Source organism: Lutra lutra, chromosome 11, assembly GCF_902655055.1.
Source record: "Lutra lutra chromosome 11, mLutLut1.2, whole genome shotgun sequence".
NCBI classification, from domain to species: Eukaryota; Metazoa; Chordata; class Mammalia; order Carnivora; family Mustelidae; genus Lutra; species Lutra lutra.
In genome coordinates, this window is record NC_062288.1 from 94,338,380 (window position 1) to 94,363,019 (window position 24,640).

Below are 24,640 nucleotides of genomic sequence, written 5' to 3' on the forward strand. Positions count from 1 at the left end.
ACAGGGAAATGAGACGTGAGACGGTCATTGAAGAACTGTTATAAAAAATAAGAAAACCAGTAACTGCGCAGGGCACTCAGCACCACAGCACACCTCGATCGGCTCCAACCACCTGCCTTACCGACGGGGACACCCAGCTCAGGGAACAAGGGGTAGCTGGGATGGAGAGCGCCCTGTTCAGGAGACACAACGGGCTGGGACTCCTAGCCTCTCTCGCCAGCTCCGGGCGCTATCTCATTTCCCGAGGATGGCAGGGGGCACATCTCCTGCAGCAGAGCTCCCCTCCTACCTGCTAGGAAAGGCAGTGCTGTCATGTTTTGTTAGAAATGTTCAATTTCTGTGGCAAAACCAACCCGGCAATTTGCATGCTGTGCAGGCAAAATTGGGTATTTAAGTGCAGTGAGTCTTGCTTGCTAGGTGGGAAGACAGATAACATGAGTATGTGCAAAGTGCCTCCTGCCTCCTCTGTGGTACCCGGGAGAATGTGACCACAGCTGAGCTTCATGCGCCCTCCTGCCACAGCAGGAAGGGAGAGTCAGTGCCAGGGAAGGTCTACGGAGATCAGGTGCAGCCGGGGGTGGAGCTGGGCCAGGGGCGGGTGGCACCTTCCCCTCCGCATCACCGTGGGCCGCGGATATCCTCCTCATTCTTGGGTCTAAGCTCTTGGGGCCAAGGCGGAACCAGGCCTGAGTGCACTGTGGGGTGACGGGGTGGGGCATGGCCCCTGCCATCTGGCCTCTGACCTGGACGTGTCCCCTTGACGGTGGGTGCAGACACTGCCCTGTCTGGGGGCGTCAAGGACACCATGTTTCACCACCACCAGGACCGGAGGGAGCAACGAACAAAACCCAAATATCATGCATGCGGAACCAAGCACTCCTCTCGGAAGCCCCAGCGTGACAGGGTAAGGACTTGGGGCTCCTTGGCACTCTCCAGAGGACAGGGCATCTGTCTGGACAAGGGTAGGGAGGGAAGGAGGACAGACAGGAGACGGCTCCCCTCAAACTATTCCTGAGGCCTACCCCAGCCCCCCGGCCTGCCTAGAGCAGCTCGAGGCCGTCCCGCACCATCCCTCGGGGTTCCAGGATGCAAGCCTGGAAGTCCTCGGCACCCCTGGCTTTCTGCAGCGGGGCAGGAATCGTCTGGACAGAGTAGGAAATACAGGCTGCCCTTGTGGACTGGTCACCGACACGTGGGCGGCCCCAGGAGAGGCACGAACCACTCAGTGGAATGGCGATGCTCGTGCTGTCTGAGCTACCTTCAGAGTTATGATGATGGTCACACAAAGCCACGGTCCTGGGACGCTCAGAAAACATGAATGACCATCACAACCAGAGGCCTGGGCAGACACAAACTATCACCTGCCGCTCACAGAGAGACTCCGGCTCACTCGGCACTTCGGCTAATTTCTCTGGTGCCTCCCATTCCTGAGGCTTTCACCCAAACGCGTGTGCCCATAAGAGATGTTCTTTCCGAGGAAGTCACGGTCCCCTCCTCAGAGCCAAGGGCAGCGTCCCCCTGGCGTCTGCAGTGACTTCCTTGCTGAATGGAGCTTATAAAGCAAAGCAATGAGATGCAAATACGTGCCTTTCCATACAAACCATGACACAGAACATGAACATGACAAGCTGGGAGAAAACTTTAAATGGCACATTTCTCAGAGAAAATCTATCTTCAAGCTCACAGTTTTGGTCAGTGCCAGCAGAAACCATATTTGGATCTGCATGGCCTCCAACCAAGAGTCGCACATGAGTACGTTTCTTATGGAGGTGACCCTGACACAGGACAGGAAGGCAATCAACCAGTGACATTCAGAAAGCTGAAAGGGTCGCCCCCTTCCAAGTATGTGACGTCTAGACCCATTCCCATCACTATGGGTATGTCCACCTGGCTTAACTCGGGAGAACCCTGGGAACACAGGGAGAGGGGAGGGAAAAAAAGGACGAGAAAGAGGAAAGTGAGAATTAACAACCTAGCCAGGCAGCCCTGACGCTTGAAGAGACTTTCACGGTCCCCAAGGCCTTTATGGAATATCCTGCGATCCAGATGCTAAGGAAATGGCTAAGACTCATCCCGTGTCACACGGTGGGTGGGGTGCTGGGACCCAGGTGCCTGACCCCGTCACCTCCCTAGCTTGAGCCAGTGTTGGCGAGTGGTTTCAGCTCTCCGTGAAACCGCCTGGAATGCCAGCCCTGCTTCCTCCAGAGGCTTGAAGAGCCAGGCCCTGGCCCCAGGAGGTGCAGCTTCCTTGAAGATCAAATGGACGGATGGCTAACTAGATGCATTACACTAAACCTAAATGTCTTGAGGAAGGAGCGATCACTTCTGTTCATGGCAGATCTGGCCCTTGAGTTTCACAAGGAGAGCAGAGTGGGGTGGGGTTCGGGGGCCCGGGGTCTGGGTGGCACGGAGGGCAGGGGAGTTTTCCTAAGTGAAGGTGACAGTGTGGGCTCCTGGCAGGCGCTGAGGCCACATGGGGTGAGGGGAGGGCTGGGGCCCTTAAAATAGGCATTTGTATTCCAGGTTAGGACCTGGGATATGGGAGCTAAAGCAGGGAACAGAGGAAGAGCACAGAATTAAGGAAGGAGATTTGGGGAGCATCTTTCGAGAAAGAAAAGGGAATGCTTAATGGCGAGCGAGGATATCCCAATGCTGCCGGAACTAATGCAGAGAGAGAAGCAGAGCAGCACAACAGGGACAAGGCAAACAGGCATGGTGTGGCCATGAGCTCCCATCTGCAAACTGAAGGACCTCTCACTGCCAGGACAGCCAGAGCAGAAGGCACAGTGACACGACGTTCACATGCTGGTGACCCTCTTGTTTCTTCCAAAGGAGGAAGTGAAACGCTCCTGTCAGTGGGGAGGGAGAAGAAGGAACGTGGCTCTGTGCCCAGCATGTGGCCTTGGGCCCTGGCCCAGTTACTGGGGGGCATGACCCATGTCCTGCTGTCAGAACTGGCCTCGTCATGCCTGGGAGGGCTGCTGGGGACAGGGGCCCCTCTCCAAGGTCTGTCACTGAGACGCAGAAGAGATAACCCACTGCACCCAAGATGGCATGTGGGCACCCGCTCTCTGTGCGGGACAAAAGAACTTTCCTGCAAAACCTGCTACTTCTCTGTAATATGCATGAAAATCTCCTCAGATGGGAGGCCTGCCATCGGGGAAAAGCTGGTTTGAGGAAAATGGCTTGTTTTAAACATGGGTGTGCTGGCCAGGGCCACAATGATGGGATAGCCAAGGGCAGGACCCTGCAGGCATAATAAAGCTGGGGGACCAAACTCCACAAAGACTTCTCTTCTTTTTGGATTTTGACACTTCAGAAGGAACAGTGTGTCACTTCTCTGTTCCTGGCAGTCACTGTCCTTATGTGTTAGAGGATAGGTCGTGACCTACACACGAAGCAGCACGTAGAATGCAGAGACAGCATTAGAGAGGGGCTTCCGTCCCCAGCAGCTGTCTACTCCCCAGAGTTATTTCCATGGGTCCCCCCCATCCGGCCATTTCCAGAAATGACTGTTACCCTGCTCGCCATCCTGTCACAGGATGAACAAATTTATCTCTTTTGCCCCAACGTACCACAACACAACAAAAACAGGAAGAAAAACCAGGCAAGATAAGGCTTAAGGGTTTAATGTTATCAACAATTTCTTTAGAGGTCTTTAAGGGTAAATAGATTTAAAATTTTTATTTCAAAAATTTTTATTTAATTTCTTGATGCGAGACCTCTGAGTTTTAGTCCATGTATGGGTTTGCGGCACGACGTCAACAACCAGGGCGCAGAGCTGTCCCATCTCCCCGAGGCCGCCCTGCTGCTGTTCAGGGCGAATATTCCATGTTCACAAGTGAGAACAGCAGAGCTCGGGCCAGGTCTATTTATATCCTGGGGGGTCACGCTTACAGCATTTTTATTTGCTAAGAGAAGTTCCAACTGACAAAAAGAAGAGCTAGAACTCCTTCACTGGAGGTCAGCAGACGACGACGAAGGGACACCAATAGCTCGTCCCTTGCATTCTAGCCAAAAAACTTTGAATTTCCATTCCACAGTTACATAAATAAGGTTGTGAGCGAGATAGTACATGCCCCCAGTCATGTGAAGCAGGTCCAAAAGAGGCTGAAATATGGGGGATCCCACAGGCAAGTCTACCTGCTGCCACTGAGCTGGCACACCCAACACACCCACGCCAATGCACACTCACACCAACACTCACACAGCACAAACTCACATATTCAACACTCACACAGCACACACATATTCAACACACACTCACACATCTAACACGTATATACAATCCCACTCATAGCAACACGCATCCACACCAACACACACACCAATATTCATGTACAGTATACACACCAAACACATTCTACACACACAAACCCACACCAACACACTCATACATCCAATATCCACACATGCCAATACCAACACATACTCCATGTCTAACACATGTACAATACACACTTACACATACTAACACACCAACACCCATACTCACAAATACCAAACACACATTCAACAGACACACTCACACCAAAACTCACACATCCAACGCACACATACCAAACACACATTCAACACACACCAACACACAGTCACATATCCAACACCCACACCAAAACATACACGTCCAACACATGCACACACATAGTAACACATGCTCACACAACACACACACGTGCCTTCGGGGGGATCTCTGAACAGTTTGGCTCCCTGACCTTCCTGATGCGGGCAGAGATGGGGAGCGGGTGTGGGAAGTCATGGCAAGGGTCGAATGCAATCTGACCTTGTGGGGCTTCTAGTGTGCATTCCCCATTCTCCAGTGCAAGACTTTACAGCCATCCTCAGGTTCACGCGAGCCGGAGGGGGGCAGTAGCCCGGGCCCTCGAGTCAGGAAGAGCACCCCCTGCCTTTCTCGCCACACCAACACAGTTCTGTCACCTCCCTCCCGACGCAGGGGGGAGATGTCGTGCCTCTCCTCCAATGCTGACCCCTTCACTGTGGAGCTGGACACTGTCCCTTCCTGATGCCGAAGAAAACCCAGCAAACACACTCCCAGCACGTGGCCCTCACACCGGCCAAAGGGGACGTGGCGTGTTGGGCCTCCATGTCCACAGAGATGAAAAAGAAACCGTGCGTGATCCCCAGAAGCTGGCGAATGCCGGGGATGTCAACAGCTAATGACACGCAGACCAAATTAAATAAATGCTAAGCCAGAGGCATGTAACTGTGAAAAAGCACGATGGTCAGGAGAGTGGCAGGTGCCCTGGGCCAGGTGAGGTTCCTGCAGGTTCGTGCCACTCCCTCCCGGAGTCCTTCCAACAGCTTCGACAGTGGCTGTGATTTTCCCCTTGTAAGAGCAGAGAACAAGGAGCCTCAGAGAGGTGTGGGAATTTGCCTAAAGTCACACAGCTCTAAGGGAGCAGAGCTGGAACTCAGAGAGAGCCAGGCCTGCTGCCACATACAGTAACGACAAGAAGAAGAATGACGAGGACAGCAGTTGTCGTGGGAAAAGTATGAGCAGCTCACGCTCGCTGACAGCTTCGCACGTGCCAAGCACGCGGAGCAGCGGACCAGCCCCCACTCTCCACGGGAAATCTTCGTTCCCTTGGCTTGCGGGTCTGAAGAGCAAGTTAGGGGAGTCCTGTCTCGCAGGCGTGGGAAGGCCCCTAGACGGAGCAGCGGAGTGGAGGTTAGAGGCCCGGAGGGAAGGCGCCGTCTCACGCCCCCAAGGCTCTCCAGCGAGAGCGTGCTGCCCTCAGCCCCAGCTCCGCGCGGGGAGTCACTTCTAATTTTCTGCAGAGGTAAAATGGGACATGACAGATGTTGGCTGATTTCAGGGAACTAATCTGTTAAAAGCCGAGTCAGCTGTCTTCAGGTTTTAAATTGAAATCTCACAGGTGGAAAGGCGAGATGGGAATGAATGTTCCTGGTGAGACATGGATGTTCCCAAAGGGCTGCTACTGGGATCCCGTCTGATCCAGGGCTCGGAGATGCCGGACGCCACGGGCCCAGGGTTTAGGTGACCAGTGAAAGGCCGCAAGTAAGTGGGTGCGTGAGGGCATCTGTTGTGTGGCAGCGCGAGCTGGGCCACTGAGGCCATTCATTCATTCCCTGGGCCAGTTGGCCATTCACTCATTCAACAGTGGAGCTGCAGGGAAGTGTCAGGTCCCCTGCTGAGCGCGCGCAGAGAACACAGGAGAACAGCAGTTCCAGGCACCTCCCTCCACTGTTTCTGCCACAAGCTCCTACTTCAGTCCCCGTGGCCCTTCCGTGGCCTGGGTATTCTCTCCCAGACCCAGCCGGGCTCCCACCTCCACCTGGCACCCAACCAGCTACAAAAGGTGGAGGCAAGATTCATGAATTTTAGTTTGCTTTTTTTTTGTAATTAATTTTAGATTTTAAGTAAGATCTTCAACTTCCAAACAACCCAAATGTTTAGAGTTCAACTCTGAATTCTTAGCCTGTATAGTCCTTAAATTTCTCTAAAAGGGCATTTCCCTTTTATTCTCTTTCCATTTAAAAACATGGCACATGTAAGTGGTGGGGAGGCCCTGGGTGTCTCTGGGCAGAGTGTCACAGCAGACACCTGGAGCTGTTCCCTCTGATTTCAGCCACTGTCACCGAGGACCTCTCTATGCCCCATGTCACTTTACTTTTCTGCTTCAGCCTCTCAGTCTGCCCCAGCCCACGCAGCCCCAGCCTTCTACCCTTCTGGGGCCCAATCCCAAAAACCTTCATTGGCTCCCTGGAGGCAGAATGGGGCAGCCCCTAATTTTGGTATCACTCCCCTATTCCCTTGCTCCTGTCCCCTGAGATCTCCCAAAAGGACTCTTGGCACCCAAGCCCTGTCTCTGGCTCGGCTTGCGGGACACCCAACTTAACACCTTCATTTCCACAATGCCACCCTCTCCACCTCTGTCTGGGAAGGAGGGCCACAGCCCAATACCCAAGACCAAGAGCCCTGACTCTCCACTGGGGTTTAAGCCAACGGGGCTGAGGGAGAAAGGAGACTCTGGGTTTGTCTTGCACACGTTCCCTTGTCAGTTTAATGAGAGATGTCTACACTGGGCGGACAACGATAGGGCAGCCTGGCACACCCAACGAACGGCTCCCCAAGGACAGCTCATTCCATTACAGACATAGGGGAAGAACTGCATAGCTGAAGGCACTCCTCCCACTCATTGTTTGAAACCTCAGCACAAAGCACAGTGTCTGGCACATCTTCGGAATTCAAAAAATTATTTGCTTAATGCATAAATCGGGATGATAGTTCCAAACTGTGGCTACAGGGAGGGCCCAGTCACCACCCGGCAATCAGTGCTACGTCTACTGGAAACCACGCAGAGAGTGACACATATGGTCATCTCTGCTGCTCATCTGCTCTCCTCCCCGCCCCGCAACCAGCCCACCTCCTCCAATGTCCCGCTTCCCAGGTCACGACACACTTGCCCTCTCCTAGCTCACCAGCTATTTCTGGATCTTCTCTGTCACCACCACTGGGGCATAAGGGGTCTGACCACAAGCCAGGCAGTGACTGGGCCCCACAGAGGGGCTGTGAGCCGCTCAGGTGACCAATCCACAGCTCAAAGCCAGGCAGTCCCGCTTCTCCCATCTCGACGGGGCATGTGGTCCACCCGCGGTGGGGCGGGCGCAGGTGACATATTCTGGAAGCCCTGCCATTTAGAGCAAGAACAGTTCTCAAAGGATAAAATCATGATGATGATGAACAAAGAGGATGGGAGGAAACTTCTGGAGGTGATGGCGTGTTCATGGCATAGACTGGGGGACAGCCTCATGGTGTATACTTGTGCTCAAACCCATCAGGTTGTACACATTACATATGGACGGCTTCTGGATGCCATACCTCAAGGAAGTAGTTTCAACAGCACAATTAGCTGTAGGGCTTGTCTGAATGTATGTCGCCTTGCCCCGCAGCCAGAGGGCCTGCTCACTCATTAGATTTGTTCTGCAACCCAGGGATCTCCACTTTTGAGAGGGACCCGCGTGGTTCTGCAGCAGGAGGCTCCCTGGATTACGCTTTGGAAACACCTGGTTTACCCCTTGAACCCCAACATGGTTCCAGTCCCACTGTCCTCAGCTTTGGGGACATGTGGTTGGTATCCCTACTGCAAGGCAGAAAATGGGGCCGTTTCTGGAGCATTAGGGCAGCTTCTGCACTGGGTCCTCAACCCCACCTGTGTGTGTGTGGGTGGGTGGGTGGGTGGGGTGCATGTGCATGTAGGAGGGGAGGGGCCCTCAGGCCGACAGACCAAGTAACACACAAGGCTTCCCACTCCAGCTTCCCACTAAAGAAAGTTTTAATTTCAAATTTTTCTCCACACGGTTCAAGGTCCTAGAGCCCAGTAAAGGGAAACTGGAGATAAACTAATAGGCAAATAGGTAGCCTAGTGGTTATTCTCCTCGGAAAAGCCGCAGCCCAGAAAGCCTTCACGTATTCATAACTGTCGTCCTCGGTGGATGAGCTTGTCAGTGGCACTACTGTTTCACTTAATACCGTCAAGGGGCACGCTAGAGCCTTTTCCTGTTGTATCTGTCTGCTAGGAATAAATGTAAATTAATTTAAAAAGCTAACGCCGGCGATGTGACTCCTTTCAGGGCTCTTCTCAGTCAAACCTAACTTCTAGTCAGGTACGCTTTATACCTGATTATCTGCACAAGTTATGCCATTTTTAAAACTACTTACGCTTATGGCTTTAGGAAGCTGTGCCCCTTTTCTTTTCTCTTTCTTTCTTTTTTTTGCTGTGCCCCTTTTCTGAAGTGACGCGTCGTACGGCATTTTGGAATATGCTAGGCCCCCTGTCCCCTACTGGTGGGGAGGAGATCAGGGAGGGCTTCCGGTGTGGGTAAGGAGGCCAAGCTCAACCCACAGAAGAAAAAAACCACAGGCTACCCCATCAACTCTGAGGAACTGTACGACCAAACGCAGGTCCTGGTCATAATGGGATCAGAAGCAGGAGAGCGGGGGCGCCTGGGTGGCTCAGTGGGTTAAGCTGCTGCCTTCGGCTCAGGTTATGATCTCAGGGTCCTAGGATCGAGCCCCGCATCGGGCTCTCTGCTCAGCGGGGAGCCTGCTTCCTCCTCTCTCTCTACCTGCCTCTCTGCCTGCTTGTGATCTCTCTCTGTCAAATAAATAAATAAAATCTTAAAAAAAAAAAAAAAAGAAGCAGGAGAGCGGAGGGTTCATACTGACGTTCTCCCCATGACTCAGTGGAACACGGTTAGCTGGGGACACACAGTGCTGGGACCGGACATCAGGTTCCAAAGGGACCAGAGCTTCAGAACTGTGCCTCAGAGAAAGCTCAATTAACAGAAAACTGTCGCCTCTAGGCCAGTGACACAGCCACGGTACCTGGAAGGTTAAAAGCACTGCAAGTGATCACGTTCCTGCTGCTGGGGCAGGCATCAAAATCCGGGGCCTCTTCCCTTTATTCCTGAACGATGACTATGGCCTCCTAGCCTCGAGGTTCCCCCCAACTTTTTTTTCTATTCTAATTGATTAACTTCATTAAATTACTGTTGTTAAATCCAAGCCCCAACTCCCACATTAATACTGTCCCCCTCAAGACCTCACTCCCCTAACCCCTACTCCAACCCAAGTCTTCAACTCCTTCCAGACGTCACCATCTTCCCTGATTTGTGCCCATCCCAGTGGCTCCCAGGCTCCCTCAACCCCATCTCTCATTTCCTGTACGACCCACGTCAAGATTCCTATGATACAGCTCCTGCTCTAGAAATCCTCCCTATTAACCCGTCTGGCACAATCTTTCGCTGACTTTGAATTTCTTTCCCTAGTTTTTCTCATGATTTGTTCCCCTCCAGGCTCAATGAACATCTACAGAGTTGCCAAACATTTGCACTGTCTAAACACCAGGATTCTACTCTAGGCGATTTGTTTCAGTTCTTTGATCACTTCAGAGAGACCATAAACTCAAGATTAGACCTTTTCCTTTACCTCCTTCCCTTTAAGAGATCCACTGCAGGACACACAGCAAGACCCAGCAAACACCTGATGAACTGAACTGAATTAAAACAGATCTCCACCCGACCTCAAACGACCATGTAACCAACCGGAAGATAATCTCTCCAACCAAAAGAATCAGCCAAAAAAGGGGTTAGATTATTCGAACAAGGAGATTACTGGACATTTTTATGTCCTAAATTTTTATGCCCATTTTTTTGAGGTCTTAGTCAAGGTCTTTGTTCCAAATTAAGCCCAGAGTATTTTGAATAGCCCAGAGCAGAAACAAACAAACAAAAAAATCTACACATTTTAATCACTATCTTCTGCCTGAACGGCAGGTCTTTTGTTTGTTTTTCCGGAAAGCAGAGCTTCATATTCGGTCTTGTTCTTAGTTTCCTGGCCTCACAGTGGTGGAAATACCCCCACATCAATTTATTACTTGCTCGTTCTCACCGAAACAAACAACAAAAAAAACAAAAACAAAAAACCCCCACAAAAACCCCATTAAAAACTGTCATCAGTGTAGAATCACATAGGGAAATGGCAGGGACTTCCAAGGTGAGGTAACAGGAAGAAAGAGAATTACCTACAACTCCATTTCTTGGGGTGTGAGCATGTGAAAGGGGACACCATTAAGGAAATCTCTTTCTCCCCAGCAGTGTTTCTCAGAGTGGGCCAAAAACCACCTACACAAGCTCATATACAATTCCCTGCAGTAAATTCTGTGTGTGTGTGTGTGTGTGTGTGTGTGTGTGTCTGTGTGTGTGTGTGTCTGTGTGTACATGCACAGGTTGGAGACCTTCTTGGAGAGCACTCCTCTGGAAACTTCTGATTTGGTGGGTCTGGGGCAGGTCCTTGGTGGAAACATGTTCTTAACAAGCTCTCCTTGTGGTTCTTATGCAGAATACAGTCTGAGAAACAGTGCAATGTGGCAGTTGCCTATGTAACAGACCTTCAAGTTGGAAGGTCAAGTAGGAAGGGGATACTCATGCATCTGAAGTAAAAACCTAAGAATGGAGCCTTTGTTTCCTGAAAAACACCCCATCAGGCTTGCCTCTACAGTAATATGCCCCCAGCCTCAGCCAACCAAATCCTGGAGTTCCTCTCTGTGACACCATCGATTTTTCCATGTACCTCAGGCTGAGGACAGGAACGTCTCTCTATGTTGTACCGTTTCCATGTCACTTTCAGGGAAGAGAGTAAGGGAAGATATTTAATACTGTCCCATTTAAAATAAGGAGGGACATGGGAGTGTCCAGGGGATAATGCACCCAGCACAGACACAGAGGGACCCCAGGGGAACCAGGCCCTATGGAAGGACAGATCCGCTGTGTGCTGATTTACCCACCCCAAGCACCGATATGCTCTCTCAAGAGGTGGCTGAAAATGTCTTCCTTCTCAGATCAACAGTGGACAACTGTAGAGATTGTTCCCGCTCCCAGCCCCCATGAGAGGCAAAGCAATTGGGAAAATCAACTTGGTAAGTGGCCCAGAGTTGGCTGTCCCTCACAGAGAGCTGGGACTAACACAGATGGAGCCGAAGACCGTCTGGAAGCACCTGCATTGCTCTCTGTGGCAGCAAACCACTCCAAGGTTCAGAAGAGGCCTGGGGAGGGCACGGAAGGAGGTGACCAACGTCAAGACGATGCAGCACCTGAGGCAGAACAGCTGGGCTGGCTCTTGTGGGGGCTGTGCCCACGAAACCAGAGCCGGGCACAGAGGCCCACCATAGGGACCAAAGGATAAGCGTCTTTTTGGCCAAGGGGACTGTGAGAAGGAAGAGGTTTGCCTGCCCAGAATGTTAGGCAACAGTCATCTAAGGGTTAAAGAAAGGGCTGCAGGGAGGGGGTGCAGGGGCCAGAGGTAGGAGACAGGAGGAGGGGAGCTACAGAGAGCCCTGACACTATGTGCAAACAAGACTTCCACACCCACCAGACTCCCTGGTCCCAGGCATCAGGGGCAGAGACCACTTGGTGGGAGGGGGGTGGGAATGTCGGGCGTGTACAAGGGGCATAAGGTGGTGAGAAGCTGTGAGTACATAAAGAATCCCTAAAACCAACTTCCTTCACCCATCAGGTTTTACTCTCAATATGCAATGCCTTTCTGACAGTTTTTAAAAAGTCTCTTGATAAGTCGCCATGCTCAATTTCTAGTAAAGGTGAATAAAACCGGTATCTGTTCGTTAAACAGCAATTTAGGGTAACCGAGTATTAGAAGCCCGAGCACCAGCTGGTCCTTCCGTGACCTGTGAAGATGACCCGTTAAGATGCCACCCAGAGCTACCTTTCAAAGAAGGGTACTTCCTAAAGAGAACTTGGGCTCACTGTCCTCCTCACACATCCTTCTCCTTCAACCTTGCCCTCAGGGTTCCCAAAGGCCTTCTCCTGCAGGCTGCTGGCCCAGGTCCCTCTCCTCCGCGGCCACAGCACCGGGCACCGGGCTTCCCTCTCCATGTGGCTCCAGAGCAGAGGGGCCCACAGCCGACTGCAAGTGAGTGAGCAGCAGAGCCTTCCCTCCTGGGGCTGGCAGGGAGGGAGGGGGGCGGGGAGCAGGGGGCAAGGGAGGCAGGGGGCAGCAGAGAGGCAGGGGGGCAGAGGGCAGGGAGGTGGGGGGACAGGGAGGCGGAGGGGGCAGGGGGCAGGGAGACAGGGAGGCAGGGGAGGCAGGGGGACAGAAGCCAGCGGAGGCTGATCCTCAGTCGGGCAGATGCTGCAGCGGGTGGACAAGGTGGGAAAGGAATGCTGGGGAAGGACATGGCTGGGGAGGGGCTGGGGCAGGACAGGAGCGGAGTCTGGAAGAGCTACTGTGGTTAAGGAGTTGGGGGCTAGGGCAGCAGCAGGGACACAACAGGGCCTGTTCCCCTGTGAGGAACAGGAAGGGGCATGACCTGGCACCTGGCACTGCACCCGGCTCTCAGGGCCTGGGTGTGAGGTTATCTACTGAGATCCGCAGGCTGAGGAGGGTAGACGGGGGCCGGTTAGCCTCAGGGATGTGAGCGGTCAGTTGTGCTCACACAGCTCTAGCACCTTCTGCAGCCTTTCTCTGTGGCCTGGAAGGAAGTATGGAGAAAGCACAGCCCGATAGGAAGGTCAGGGCACAAGGGCTCAGGCACAGGAGTCCTGGGGCCCTGTTTTCATGGCCTGCATGACAGCCTCTTAAATGGGTCGTGTCTTCTCACTGCAGTTTTAGGATGTTTCTGGCCAACGTCCACGTTCACTGGACTGCTCAATGTCCCTGCAAACACAGCCCACCTGCTGTGTCCCCCAACGCTCTCCTGCTTCCCACTTCTCCCCACTCCTCACGCACCGACCCCGAGCTGGACAGTGAGGGAAGCTCTTGGGCTGCATAACGCAGCCCCCTGTCCCAGCAACCCCCAGGCTGGTGGCCAGACTTCCCCAGCTCATGGGTGAGGAAGAGAAGGCACAGAGGTACAAGGCAACAAGCCCACGCCACACAGCTTAGCGAACGGAGGTGTCCGGGTCAACCCGGGGTTTCTCAAAGCCAGTGCCATATCCTGGCACCCGGCACTGCACCCGGCACGTGCCAGGAGTGCGGTCAATCCTTGTTGAGCGAGGGAAGGAATACAAGCTTTGCACTCCCTACCCAGGCTGCCACAACCCTCCCTCCATCCTGCCCAGACCCGGAGCTCTCCACTACCTGCATGCCTCAGTCCTGGGGCCACACCGCTCCCTCCCCACCTCCTTCCTCCCTGGGGACACAGAAGTCATCTTCTCAGCATTGCTCAGGTCCTGCTACCCTCCATTCACCACCCTGCTACCTGTTCCAACGCCTCAGTGCTTGCTCCGTGTTTAAGGATACAGCTGCAACCCCTTAGTCGAGGATTTAAGACCCCAACCCCCCAACCCATCCTTTCACTCATATCCGCTGTCACCTACAGGACCCCTGCTGTGGTTGCCAGCGGCTGTCGTCCTTGGCTGTCGTCCTTGTCTCCGGTGCAAGTGTTGTGTGTTCCCGCGGCAGGGACTTCAATGACGCCCCCCCACCCCCCCCACCCATGTCTGGCTCCCCACACCCGCCAGGACCTGACAGCCCTGCCATGCCCTTCACCCCAGCCTCCAGGAGTCCCTTCGGAGCCTGAACACCTATGCCGAGCTGCTTACTTGGCTCCACTCTCCTGTGGCTTCTAACCATCATTTTCACATGCACGTCCTCATTTTCCGACCAAAAGATGGTCATGTGAGGGTAACAGCTGGAGGCATGTAATTTTACCCCCGACCCCGCCCCGGAGACCCCCACAGCACACTCTGTGCACGCCAGGGGCACTGGGCATGTCCTGTGTCCGGACCAGCGGTCTTACCTGTAGTATCTGGATTGCAAGTAGGTGGAACACACAGCCTTGGACACGTGACTAGCTGACCCAAAGTCGATGACCTTTACTCTGTACGGTTGTCTAGAAGGATCTACCAGCATGATGTTCTCCGGTTTGAGGTCGGCATGGATGAGACCGAGGCTCTTCAGTTTCATCAGGGCTGTGGCTACCTGCTGGAGGACGGGGCGAATGTATTTGAGGGGCAAGGGGCTAAACTTGTTCTGCTTCAGAAAGTCATAGAGGTTCTGCTCCAACATCTCAAACACCAAGCATGTGTGGTTCTTGTGCTGGAAGCACTCGTAGGCGCGGACAAAGTTGTAGTCGTCAGCGCTCTCCGTGCTCAAGCGGGCCAGGATGCTCACCTCGATCTGACCCTGCCGCGCATACGATGGGTGGTTCTTCAGGATTTTGATGGCCACGATCTCATTGGTGCCCCGCTTCCAGCACTTGACCACCTGCCCGAACGTCCCTCGGCCCAGGAATTCCAGAACTTCGTAAGTGTTGGTCATGGAGCACAGCACCTCATGCTGGACCAGCTGGTAGTCCCCTTCGCTGTTGGAGCCACTGTTTTTGGACGTGGCAGTCGATGTGGTGGCAGTGGCTACAGTGGCCCCACTCGCATTGTTCTGAATCATGGGTGGATGTTCTTCGATGATCTGCACGCTGCTTGTGTTCTCAATCTCCTCGCTCTTACGCTTGAGTCCACATTTTTGGTAGGTATCAAGGAGGCTCACAGTGCTTCGACGCATTAGGTTATGTGGTCCGCCGAGGACTTGCCCAGTGACAGAAGTGCTACTTGCTGATGTTACAACTATGTGGCCGGTGCTTCCTGGGAAGATGATGGTCTGCTCGTAAGGTAGGCTTGGGTTTGGGATCGGCAAGGAGGTGCTGACGGTTGTGGTGGCTGGCTGAGAAGGTGGTATGTTCTTGCTCTGGCTATACACTTTGCTGTGGGAGCCGTACCCAGTCATGTCCCAGGTGGAACTCGGCTCTACTTTCAGTTTCTTCACACTACAGAAGGCACTTGATTGAAGGGTGTGAGGGGAGAAGACTTGCACATGTGAGGCCATACCTACAAGAAAAAGGAAGGGGAAGGTAAGGATTTTAGTCACCCTTAAATGAGTGAATCCAACAGATCCAACACATCCGCCCAGTGGCTTGGGTCCTAGAGAATATTTTCCTCCAACCTCAAAGCAAGGCGGGGAAAAGCGAACCTATTCCCCCCGGAAGCACATTGTGGTTACTCAGTCTGTGAGGCCAAGGAGTCTGAGTGTCCTAATGGCCATCATTAGGAGAATGGAAGAACTGTAGAGTCAGTCAGGAACACAACCAAGATTCAGATACAGAATGAGAGTATCAGAAGTCTGTTCATTACTTCTTTTTAAATAAATACTGTCTGTGACAGGAGAGCCTGGGTGGCTGTCAGATAAGCCGCTGCTTTCCACTCAGGCCATGATCCCAGGGTCCTGGGGTCAAGCCCCACATCAGGCTCTCTGCTCAGCAGGGAGCCTGCTTCTCCCTCTCCCTCTGCCTGACACTCTGCCTACTTGTGATCTCTGTCAAATAAATAAATAAAATCTTTTGAAAATAAAAATAAATAAATATTGTCTGTGATAGAAACAGATTCTTCCTCAATTCTCACTGGGCTGCAATCCTACTAAAACTGAGGACCTTATGAGGTGGCCCAGTTAACTGTTACAGACTAAGTTGTCCCACATGGTCTACTGCTCCCTGTCACAGACCCCAGGTTAGCTAAGACGTCTTCCACATAGGTCCAATCGTGGAGTCACTCATGAACCACTAGCTTCTAGATGAACTATAATTACCCTCTGGGATCTTAGTCATCTTAAATGAATTCTGTAAGGCTGAGGAGAAGAGCAGTCAGTCTGATATCTTCATTTAGACGGCCTAAATAAAACATTTTATCATCTATTTTATGTTTTTTATATCATTAAAGCATTTATGTATTTGGGGGGAGGAGGAGGTAGCACCATTCATGGGCTCCACTCACTAACTCTCCTGCTCAGTTCATCTATCAATGTGTTTATCTAGAAAGCACTATTATTTCATTCCAACATCTCAGCCACAATTGAGATAACCGCAGAAATCTGTAAGAGCGTTAACTCTGGAATAGTACAATTTACAATTATGGTGATTCTAGACACAAACAAAAATTCATAAAAAACTATCAAGAAAAAATAAGACAATGAGAAAGGCAAGTTCTGAGAGGTGAAAGTGGAAACAGACACTGCTCACCAGCTAACTGCAGCTGACAAACGTTTCTCCTGGAAGCACAAGGACAGAGGGGCTTCCTCAAGCACCACTGCTGTTTAGCCATCCTCGTGTTCGTGTCTCTGATCCCTTCTCGTTACCCAGAGTGGTCATTTAACAAATATTTTCCTTCCCCCCTGGTCTCCTGTCACCCTGGCCACCCTTTCTCTCCCAGCAGACACCTGCCCCTTTGTCCAGGAGCCCACTGTCAGCAGCCTTGCTTTCCACCTTTATTCTCTTCATTTCAGAACATTCCAGAATCTACATGCACCCCCCCCCCCATCCTTTCTTCCTTCTCTCTGGTCTCAGAGGAAGCAGAGTCTCTCCTTTCCAACACAAAAATTTTGTCTAATTCTCATGATTCCTCCTCTCTGGTTCCCTCCCCTGTCCTCTTCTTCTCTTACAGCTTTCGGTTCCTGCCTGCTAATTAGTTCCAAGTCCTCAGTAGGCACTTAATAAACTTTTGCCTAGCGAATCAATGACTTAATCTTTTCCTTCTGCCTTCGTGTGCGTGTGAACATACTCCCAACTTAAAAGCCAAGAGGAGTAAGAGCCATACTCTTCCCCGTTAATTTTTTCCTTCTTCTCACCTGTAATCAGTGGTTTATGCTCCCTTTTCTTCAAGGCTCATTCCTTAAGCCACACTCCCCCAACCACCACATCCCTACACTATAGTTCTGTGTTCTTAAAGGTAAACGACTTCCTAATTGCCTAACCCAAGGGCTTTTTTCAGCCCCTATTCCCCCTTGACCTCCCTGCAACATCTGATACGCTGACCACAACTTCCTTCTTGATGCTCTTATCTGTGCTTATGAGAATCTATAATCTCCTCCTCCAGTGTCTGATTGCACACTGTGTGCCTCGGTGGTTCCTTCACCTCTTTCTCCTTTAAAATGTTGGCATTTCCAACACTTTGACTCTGTTCTCTCTGGAAGACATTCATTCAAACAGTCTGACCTGTCATGTCTATGAAGGTGACTCCTGCCTTCACCACAGGCCAGGCTCTCCCTCTTACCTTCCATGAATATATTTCTGCCCCCTGCTACATGAAAGACTATCTTCCAAAGCTGAACTCCCTTATCTTCTCCTAAAAATTTAACCACCTCACACCCCTTCCTAACATCCCACCTTTCTGTTCATAGAATATTCTTCTAGTCACTTGGTTCCAAAAATGTGGATTTACCTCTGATGAGTCTTCTTTTATCCACGGACAAGAAGGTGCTGAGTCTTAGTAATTTTTCCTTCTTTCAAAATGTCTTTTGTATCCATCTCTTTATTTCTGTTCCTGCTGCCACTTCCAAAGTTAAAACATTTACTGCTTTCTAGTAGGACTAGACCAAACAGACATCTGGTCTACCTGAGCAGTCTCTTTTCCTCTAATTTGTCCATATTGAGCGGCCAGATTAATCTTCCTAGAATATTTCTAAGCATGTTACTCCTCTGTCCAAAACCATTTTCTTTCTGTCTTTCTTTCTTTCTTTTTTTTTTTTTAAGATTTATTTATTTTAGAGAGAGAGACAGAGACAGAGAGAGTGAGTGCATGCATGTGGTAAGGAGTAGAGAGAGCCTTAAGCAGACTCTGGAGTGTGGAGCCAGACCTGGGGCTCAATCTCACAACCTTGAGATCACAACCTGAGCCAAAACCAAGAGCTGAACGCTCAATGAACTGTGCCATCCAGGTGCCCTGTCCAAAAACTTTCAATGACTCCTTGGTGTCTACAGGATAAAGTGGAGGACTCTTTCATTTAACACCATCAAATTTGACTTCAATTACCTTGCTGGCTTCATCTCCAACTAGTAACTTAGTAACTGTCCTCAACCTCCAACTTGAATTAAGCTGTTCTACTCACTGTTCCTAGAATGTCTCTTATACGCCCTACCTCCACGCTCTTACACCATTCCCTCCTCTGGCAGGCTTTCACCGTTTCTCTCAGTTTATTCAAAGACAAGACAATTCAGATACCTCCTCTTCCCAGACCTCTCCAACCCACAGTGATCATATCTCTTTCCCTACGGCACTTACCATATGTACTATCCATTTGGCCACAAATTGCACTTGTGACTTGCAAAATCTCTTTTGTCTTTTTGAACTGAATTACTTATCTTTTGTGCTATTTCACTTTTTACACATTTAGGTCATGGTTTCCATAACCAAGCTATACTCTGAGCCTAAGAACTCCAGTTTATACCTCATCCTTGTGTTTTCCCCAGTATTAAACCAAGTTTATTACCCGTGGTAGGCACTCAGTTGATGGAACAAAGCACTCTAACTGGCCGGGCCTCCCAGGGAGCTTAGTTTTCTGGCTTTAGAGCAATGACCAATCATAGGCACCCATGGAATCAGGCCTCCCTCTGGAGAGTAAAGAAAAACCTGCCACTATTTTCCCACCCAAACCAAGACGTTTTAAAAAAAAACAAGGCAGGGGCTAGGCAGCTCCTGTCCTGGTGTCAGCGCTCACTTTGTCTATACTTCAGCCTGGACGTGCTCGGACTTCCCACAAGCAGCCTCAGCCTGACACCCGACACACGCTCTGGACCCCGCCTTCATCCCACAGATCTGACAGAGGCTTCCCTTCTTGTTTGGATCCTGAATTCTAGTATCTACCGATGCAAAATGATACCTCCGTAGACATCCTTCTGCCTGACAAGACCACTCTGGCGTGCTTATTCAGAACCTACTCTACCTGTTTTTTCCTATTGCTCTTTTTGTTCGAGTCAACCTCCCCCTAATTCTGCAATAACACTGAAAATGTTTTTTCCTATAGTTATCAGTATTAAATATTCATACTGTTTTAGATGTGTGCAGTATAGAAATAACCAATCCCTTGACTTTTAGTAAATTAGCCACTGGAGACAAAACAAGCATTTCCACTGTCCTTTGCTACCTGGTTTGCCCCTCATTCCTCAACCCTCAAGTACTTGGGGAGGGAAGGGCTGGGGGGCAGTAGAGGAAATACGCTGATGTTACATTAAGGAGAAGTGGCTATTTTTCTATTTTTTTCCTGTTTCAAAAACATTTTGGTAGAAAGGCCAGGGTGCAGAAGTGGAATTTTACAGATGGAAAGAGGATGGCTTATGACTTATTTGTTATTGGGATGACAGCCAAGGGTCATAAAATTGTGGAAATCATCACTGGCTACCTCTGCTGATGGATGCCCGGGATCAGAGAGGAGATGTGCATGGCTAGAAATGCCCCTCACCATGCTGGCTGCCTCAGACTCAAACACTGTTCTTCAGGGTTATCACATTTCTCCAGATCTTAAAGTCTTGAGCACCTAGCACATAACAGGATCCGAGCTGGATGTTTTATGGACAGGGGGAGCACACACCAGACTCTGTCTGGGACAGTCCAGAGTTACCCTTTCCAATTCATTTTCACAAGGGTCCCACTTTGAAAGCTAGGAAGTCAAGTGATGGGTTTAGACTCCTAGGATAAGTGGAAAACTCAGATCCCGATTCTAGAAGTTCAAATCAAGGTAATTCTACGTGCCTCTTTGTCTCTGTCTTAATGATTTAATGAGAAATTCAGTTTTCTAAGGTTAAGAGTAATTTTTTCCACCTAAAAATAGCCCAAAATCTTCATGATTTTCCTGAAGTCTTAACTCATAAGATTTTTTTTTTAAATGTCATTTATTAAAGGACTGGCCCATTTAGTCCTTTCTTCCCCCCACTTATTTGCTTAGTTTCTTCATAATTTTGTATTTCACAACTAGATGAACTGAAAAGTTGCTTCACATCTGAGTACATTTCCTTTCCATTTCACCACCCCAAAATTATCTACTGGAAGATCATACTCTGGTGAAACCACGGAGATGAGTGAGGGTTCAACTATGATTTAAAAAGAAATTACACTGAAGTCAACTTCACTGAATTCTACCAAAGCTCGAGAGAAGGAATTATAAGTAAAATAATGGCACCATTTCCAGAAGTGGATAAAGTTTAATTGTGGTTTGGCAGATGTGAAATAGGTTACCATGCAGAATCCAGTTATGTTATTAAAAAGAACACAATTGTGAGGACCTTAGTGTAAGAGGTACAAATTTCCCCACTTCCCCAAATCCTCTGACACATGCTTTTGCTGAATAATGAGTATTTGATAGAAACAATCAGGAACTTGAAGGATTAAGTCCCATATCCAACAGGATGCCATATTTGTCTTAGAGATCACATTACCTAATACAATATTATAAAGTTGTAGAATACGTCAAAAGGAATGTCAAAAATATCTATGTTAGAAATATGCACCTGAATAGACATTTTTAGGCAACCAGAAAAGAGTTAACTTGAAAAGCTCTTGATTACCATGTATAACATGGTAATTTGATGCCTCAGGGGTTGAAAAGTACTAGAAAAAAAAAAATGTCTTCATGGACATGCAAAACTATATTCATAAAATTTTAATGACAGTCATCCTGCTTATCAAGTTCATATTTTACAAGTAGTGCAAAGATAATTTCAGATTAGCCAATTTTATTTTATTTATTTTATTTTTTTATTTTTTAAAGATTTTATTTATTTGACAGAGATCACCAGTAGGCAGAGAGGCAGGCAGAGAGAGACAGGGAAGCAGGCTTCCCACTGAGCAGAGAGCCGGATGTGGGAAGCAGGCTTCCCACAGAGCCGGATGTGGGGCTTGATCCCAGGACCCTGAGATCATGACCTGAGCTGAAGGCAGAGGCTTCAACCCACTGAGCCACCCAGGCGCCCCCAGATTAGCCAATTTTAAATGATACATTTCCAAAATAGTGTATATTAAATGTCTCTGGGGCCTTTATATTGTTTTCAATCAAAGTCTGTTTATCCACTAGTTATGTAATGTTAAATATATAGTGTATTCCATCAGAGCACAGTTTAGGATCAACCAAAGCTCAACAGAATTCCTTCGTCAATAACGACAATAACAATACTACTGATTCCACCAAGGGTCCTCTCTATAAAAAAGACTGGGGTTGGGCACAAAAGGGAACACAAAGACATCTAACAGATCGGCACCGCCCTCAAGGAGATTAAAACCCCATGGGCGACACCGAGTTCGTTGCAAATTAAAAAGAACAACTGGCAATTCTAAGCAACTTGCCAAAGTAAGTATGACAGGAGCTTAGAGGAGTTAAAAATTGAGCTGAGGTTAGAAAAATGGCATTTTCTTTTGAAAGGCAGAAGGACACTGTTCTGGATCCTGCTAACGGATGTGAGCAAATTGTGGGGAGCAGCTAGCCCTATGGCCTATGCCCTCAGGAAGTTTAGGCTTTGCTTAGAGACAACATAGGAGTACTTACATGCTAGCAACACAACAGCAAATGCAAAGCCAAGAAACAACCATGTGCACCAACAGCCTACTTATCCGGAATTGTCATCTTCTGATAACTTCAATCTTCTAGAAGTTAAGTTGGGAATACTCAATAAAGCCGGCATGAGGCCCTACCACTACTGCCTCTCGCTTCAAACCTTCCGCCTTCACCCAGTCTTAACTGATTGTCCTCTACCACCAACTACACTGTAGAGAGACTGTCATTGACTCTGCTCTCTGGGTCAGACTCCAAGGGCTTATATCCCGCAACTGCAGGGTGAAGTGCATTCTCCCTGTTTTACAGCTGAGTAAATGGAGTTTTGGGAGATGACCTCGTTGGTCCAAGGTCACTTTGCTACTAGGAGCAGGGCTGGGACTTGAACTGAGGTCTGACTGACTCTCAGGTCCATGCTATTAAGCACTCCGCTTCACGTTGTCGGTTCTCGGACTAGAAGCACCAAACCCGGAGACATGTACAACGGGCAAGGAGAAACAGAAGCTGACACGTGAGAGGCGACAGATGTAAAGGACAGAGCACAGCCAACAGCACACCACCTGCTAAGACGATGGGCGCTCGCGACGGTGATACTGGGTCATCTACTGTTTCTGTATCATCTGCTTCCGACGACGTCTGAGAAATACGACCATTCAAAATTGTTCAAATAAATTAAATTTGCCTCAGTAAAGAGATAAACTTCACTTATCTGATGCACAGAGGCACAGTGGACAGAGTGTTGGTCTGGAGTAAGATGATCTGGGCTTTCAAAGCAGTGTGGGGTGGGGGGTGGGTAGGCAGAGAGGATCTGGACTAAGAAAATAGAAAGGAAGGAGCAGAAACATACGACTTTGTGGAGAAGAAAAGGGAAGACAGCACTAACAGGTGAGCTGTAAGGGCAAAGGAGAGAAGAATCAAATATGTCTGGGAGACTCAGAGGAGTGGGGTTCCATGATGGTGACAGGAAAGATGGGACATGGAGCCAAAGCTGGCTATCTCGGGGGGGGGGGGGGGGCGGAGGGATAACAGAGCTAGCTGTCCACAAGTTGAAGTACGAGCCCTGACAAGGTATCCAAGCTGAAATACTCAGTGTAGGACTATTCATGCTGAAACTATGAGGCAAGGGATTGCTTCATTTGCCAAAGTTAAGATGTCAGAGGCCCCTGGTCATGGATAATCAGCATCTAGTTCCGATTTGCCGAGATGAATCTTGACTGAGGACAAACCATTTTGAAAAGAGAATGGGTTTCTATAGGGTGCGTTAACCTAGCACAGGATTCATCAGAGAGGGAAGAGGGAAGAGTGATCCTGAATCAGCTCATGCATACGCCAAAGACAAAGGGACATCGCCAAAAATATTGCTAAACAAAGATCAGCAGGATGAAGTGACAAATATACCAAAAGGGGAAAAGACTGAAATCAAAAGTTCATATCCCAAAGAGACTAAGAAAGGAATGGTGCTGCCAATTTTGAGAGGAGAGTCCAGCTGGAAGAGCTCTATTTGGATAGATTTCATTGTAGGCATTTATAAGAACATAGAGGAAATGTTCTCTATGTACCAAAAAACAAAACAAAACAACACACACAAAAAACCCAGGACAGGAGAATGGACGAGAGGTCATGGCTAAAGATGTTGACCTAAGGACTGTCATCAACAACACCTAGATGGAAAACGAAGCCATGTGGGTATAGCTCTTTCCCAGGAGAAATGGTGTGGAGAGAAGAGCAGATGGCAAATAAAGAAATCCTTGGGGGCACAGACGTGGTCAAATAGCATGAGGAGGAAAGTATGAGTCACAGGGAAAAGTCAAGGATAAAATGATGATAAACACAATTAAAGGATTGATCCCGGAGAATGAAAACAGAGAAAGAGCTATTGGGCCTGGCCAGAAATAAGCCAACAGACCTTTTTTTCCACAGGGTCAAGAAGAGAGAAAGAAGGGGTCTTCTCCTGGGAAGAGAACCAAATGTACCATGTCATCTCCTGGCTTTTCCAAGAAATGTGATTCTCTTCAGGACTTTCAAAATCTACCTACCTACTGGCTCATTGTGTGTCGAAATCAGCTCCTCTCGTGTTCAGACTGACTTCTCTTTCTGAAAAGTTGCTAACCTCGCCTATGATAGCTATGAGCCTCTCTCAAATTCACCTTTTCCATGACTCTGCCACATTGCCTTAACTAAGCCATAAACCACTGTGGATAAACCAGCCTTTCACTGCAGTGGTTAAGTACATGGGATCCATAAAGGGACTGTACTGAGGTCGTGTTACCAGTCTGCCAATCTGAAAGTCACCAATCCAGTATAAGACATACATGCTTTTAAAATTTTTTTATTTAAATTCAATTTAGTTAACACATACTGATCATTAGTTTCAGAGGGTAGAGTTCAGTGATTTCATCAGTTGCATAGAACAGCCAGTGCTCATCACATCACATGCCCTCCTTAATGCCCACCACCCAGTTACCCCATCCCCCACCCACCACCGCTCCAACAACCCTCAGTTTCTTCACTGTAATTAAGAGTTTCTTATGGTTTGCTTCCCTCTACTTTTATCTTATTTTATCTTCCCTTCCCCGTTGAAGTTTATCTGTTTTGTTTCTTAAATTCCACATATGAGTGAAATCATGTTATTTGTCTTTCTCTGACTTATTTCGCTTAGCACAATACCCTCTAGTTCCATCCATATCACTGAAGATGGCAAGATTTCATTCTTTTTATGGCCGAGTAATATTCCATTGTATATATGTATACGTGTATATATACACCACATCTTCT

General features: G+C 49.2%; 1 protein-coding gene across 8 annotated transcripts in view; it reads right to left on the bottom strand.

The window, feature by feature from the left end:
* The window catches only part of HIPK2 (homeodomain interacting protein kinase 2), a 180,601-nt gene that overhangs the window by 109,079 nt on the left and 46,882 nt on the right, over positions 1–24,640 (bottom strand). For all 8 annotated transcript variants that reach the window (XM_047695196.1, XM_047695193.1, XM_047695195.1 and 5 more), the window contains exon 2: positions 14,301–15,384. In XM_047695196.1, coding sequence (XP_047551152.1) covers positions 14,301–15,384 — 1,084 coding nt within the window. The remainder of the gene's footprint in view (positions 1–14,300; positions 15,385–24,640) is intronic.